At 40.9% G+C, this 4,323-nt stretch overlaps 1 protein-coding gene across 1 annotated transcript in view; it reads right to left on the bottom strand.

Moving 5' to 3' along the window:
• Nucleotides 1-3,625, bottom strand: part of LOC106524465 (butyrophilin subfamily 2 member A2) — a gene marked incomplete at its 5' end in the record, with an annotated part of 11,847 nt that extends 8,222 nt beyond the window's left edge. The window contains 1 exon segment of the mRNA XM_014018274.1: nt 3,293-3,625. Within this exon segment, the coding sequence (XP_013873728.1) occupies nt 3,293-3,625 (333 nt within the window).
• Between the last annotated feature and the right edge of the window lie 698 nt (nt 3,626-4,323).

Here is a 4,323-nt window from a genome sequence, read left to right as displayed (position 1 = left end):
CATTAGCACCTCTAGTAATATATTTACTGAGAAAAATGGTGACGTGTTCAATACTTATTTTAGCGGTTGGAAAAATAAATATGGTCACTTAAATTATAAAACGTGAGGTTAAGCTCTACTTTTTAAATTTAATTGGCACATTTTTAATTAAATTTATTTATTGGTCCATTTATATATTTCTACTTTTTTTCTAGTTATGTCAGTGTCAGCCTCCATAGTGCAGAACTTGGTAATTCAATGTCTGAATCAGGTGTGTTGGAGCAGGGAAAATCATAAAACCTGCTGGGCAGCGGCCCTCGAGGACCAGGATTGCCCACCCCTGGTCTAAGCATTAACAGATCATGTGTGATGTAACGATATCATGTCAGACTGAGCAGGTTAACAAAAACAGATACAACTCTGTTGTTTCTCAACAGACCTTAGTCTAAAGCTCTGGCATGAAAGGTTGCGAGTGATATGTATTCCTCCAATGAAAACTTGGTCTTTCATGGGTTCGGTTGTTGACCTCGACCATGCTTAGATGAGTGTTTATTTGACAAACTGTTTTACACTGAACCATGACGCATTCAAACCAAAAAGCAACTGAGTCAGGCTGTGACTCACTGTTATGTGGCTCAAGATTTTTGCACAGCATCGTATAAAAACTGATAGACGTGGAAATCATCCAGTTAATACTTTCTGCTGCTCAGCATCTGACAGAAAGTTCCTCTTTCTTATGGAGCTAAATTGGGGTCATATGTTTTGTTCAAAATAAAAAAAATTGAAACTGAAAAAAGGAGATTTTTCAGTTAAAATCAAGTTAAAATTTTTAAAGTTAAAATCATTTCAGAGCACGAGTGCCTGCGCGGTTCCTATCTGATCACCGCTGGAGAAGAACTCCGAGTGGCTGCTCTGATGTTGTCCCCGCCTACAGGGCTTGATCTGCAGCCCAACTCTGGCCAAAATGCCCGTTTTTTCGTGGGCTAATATCTCAAAAATTACAAAACAGATTTCTATGAAACGTTCAGGGAATGTTTATTGCACTTCCAGGAAATGTTCAACACACAACAGAGAACAGAAGATTAATAATTTTAAAACATTTCAGAGCCCGACCGCATGCGCAGCTCCTAAGAACCGCTTCAGAGCAGCAGCTCGGAGTTTCTCCAGCGGTTCTTGGATCAGATCAGAGCGGTGCACGCACTCTGAAATGATTTTAACTTTAATCATCAGTTCTCTGTGGTGTATTGAACATTTCGTGGAAGTGTAATAAACATTCCCTGAATGTTTCATAGCAATCTGTTCAGTAATTTTTGAGATATAAGCCCAAGAAGCAACAGGGGACATTTTGGCCAAACTTGGCCACAGATCAAGCCCTGTAGGCGGGGACTGGTTGATAGCTGGCCGTGCGGAGCTCCAGCGATTCCTGGATGTCACTCTCACTCCTCCTGGACAACAGAAGTGGAGACAGGATTGGTGGAGTACCCTAATCCCCGTTGCAGGGCCCCTTTGTCTTTAAAATATGAAGATAAATAAAATAAATCCACCTCGGAGTTCGACGAACCTTCAGGAAGCTACAGCTGACAGAAATTTGAACCAAACTGCATGGCTGGTTAAATAGTTGGATTTTGGTTGTCTAAGATTAAATAAAATATTCCCCTCTCACATGTCAAACAGAAATAAAAACACACAATAGTTTCAGGAAATGTTAATCGCAGCAGAGAACAGCTGAATAAAGTTTGAAAGTCATCTGAGCAGACCCTGAAAACTCTGCTGTCTGTCTGTTAGCAGCAAAGCCTGGAGCGAGCCCCGGCTACAGCTTAGATCTCCATGCCGCAGATAGAGTGCCTCCCCCGGTCAAAGCAAGTCTGGCAGACCGCCTGGACTCCACGTCCAGGGGGAGAAGCCAAACCCACTTAAGCCTGAATGCATATTATCAGRCATACAGATGATAAGTGCCTTCCAACCTAACAGGAGGTAAAGGAAGGACAGTCTGCAGACATTTTAGAACTGATAACCTCTAATAAGAGACATTTATTGGACTGAAAACATTCCACTCATAACTGGTGGTTCCTGAATGCAACACCTTGTCCAGCCTGTGTTGAGCTGTCAATCATGATTCTACACCGCCCGTCATCTGAGGCCCCATCCCCCNGAGGGACACGCTTGAGAAAAGGCACCAGCAGCTAATTCATGTTATTTATTTATTTTAAATCATTTTTTGTCTAAGTCCAGTTATTAAAAGAGCTACAGCTGGTTTATTCCTATTCAAATGATTTTCGCATCTTTTTCTAGAACCACCGTTAAAAAAAATAAAAGTTTCCCCAACAATCCACCCATAATTATTGTTGTTTATATACTTATTTTAGCTTTGAGAGGGTAGAGGGAGGCATTATAATAATTTATGACATGCTGAATCTTCATCCATCAACCCGCTGTCTCACGTCACGTCGTATTGAAGCAAGCAACACACGGCACAGTTTAAATTCAGGCTCTTATTGTGAAATGACTGGTTCCACTTGGTCCTTTACCCAGAATGCATCGCTTCAGCTCTGCAAGAAACCGTAATATATGCTTTCTTACCAAAGCCACAAACATAAGAAAAATAAATGACCAAGAAGCAGCAAAACGTGCAGTCCACAACAAGTTTTTTTTTAATTAACACCATGAATCAAATGTCTCTTTGCATAAATGACTTCCTGAAACCGTGACAAGATGTAAGTTGGGTTGAGAGCAACCCGTTTTGCCACAAGATGGAAGCGTTATGCAACAATGGTTCATGTTATTTCGGAAACCTATATATATTCTGGTGAACTGAGCCAATGTTGGGTATCTATTTAGCTTACGCTAAAATATTTATAATATGTGTGCTTTAGAACATGCGGAACTAAAGAAAAATAATTAGCGGTTTAAAATTTGTGGAACAAACTTTTGAATTAGCGCTGCCCACCACTGGTTAGGGGAAACACTAAAGTTTATAAAATAAAATTTGTTTAATAGAAACCTAAGCTTTGATACCCAACCTGATCTTAGTGGTCCAAGCTCTACGTCTGCCTTGTCCTGTATAGAAACAGCACCAGTCATCTCATKTAACTCCAAACAAGGAAATCAAGTCAATGTAAAACAACATCTTCAARAATCAAACAATCTAATTTCACCACAAAAGTGTCTGAAATGCTCTGACGTATTTTTTTAAAGCTTGGAGTTACATAACACTGTGAAATTAAACCAAAGTGTCACGCTTGGGTACCACTTCAAAGTGAACATATGATTTTTTGTAAACTACCACACAGCCACAGATTTTGACGAGCCGTACCTACAAGGTCCACGGTTGATTCAACCTTCCACTGATTCCCTCTCCGAGTCCTGCACTGGTATATACCAGCATCAGACAGACGCAGGTTGTGAATAATCTGAGACAGATTGCCGTCTTTCAGTTTGTTCAGGACCAGGTTTGTCCTGTGGTGGAATTCTGGATTCTTCTCTTCGAAAGTCTCACAGCCGTTCCGGTACAAGATGGTGATGTTTGGCGATATGCCCATCTTGGACCACTCCACCGTAGGAAGGTCGCCAACCACTGTGATGTTGCAGGGCAGGATGGTCGTTCCACTCACATTGGCARTTATTGTCCTCGGTACATCTGCCAAGGCTGATCCCAGGAAAAGAATACAAACAAAATAGCATAATTACTATAAAATACTGGATTATAAATTTCTATCACTTCAAAAACGACCTGCTTTTGATTGTCAGCACAATCTGCTGGCTTCTTCTTTAAATTAGGGATGGGTACCGAATTCGATACTTTTTTATGCACAGACCGAATTCTGTCGGTTCTACCGAGTATCTATTCACTTAACATCAAACGGTACCATGTTTCTGTACCTATACGCATCATTGCGACYGGTTTAGCGTAAGACTGGTGAGTTTTCCATGCTTGTCCTGAACGCAGCATCACGCAAAATCATAATGACATCAGCAGCCACTGGTTCAGTAAATAGAGGCAGCAGAGCTCGGTCTGAACGTAGTATGAAAGCCTCGCAGCTCCTGGAGTAAAACTCACAGAACAGACCACCTCTGAATTATCTGGTGGATTAATTATCTTATGAACACGATGTTCGCTTGCTCAAAGTAAATAAAATACTGCCACTTTCTTTATTTCATCCACCATTAAACAGAGACCGGCAGAGGAAAACAACAGAGGGGCTTCCCGACGGTCTGAACGTGTCTGACCTAAAGAGCACAAGCAGCCAGCTTTAAAGTGTTGGACGTGTTTTGGGTGTTCAAAACATAGCTTAAATACCTTTTATTTATTTTAACTCAATCCTCTTTTGCTTATTTGATTTAAAC

This window comes from Austrofundulus limnaeus, unplaced genomic scaffold, assembly GCF_001266775.1.
Source record: "Austrofundulus limnaeus strain Quisiro unplaced genomic scaffold, Austrofundulus_limnaeus-1.0 Scaffold188, whole genome shotgun sequence".
NCBI lineage: Eukaryota > Metazoa > Chordata > Actinopteri > Cyprinodontiformes > Rivulidae > Austrofundulus > Austrofundulus limnaeus.
This window is presented reverse-complemented; position numbering and strand designations above follow the sequence as displayed.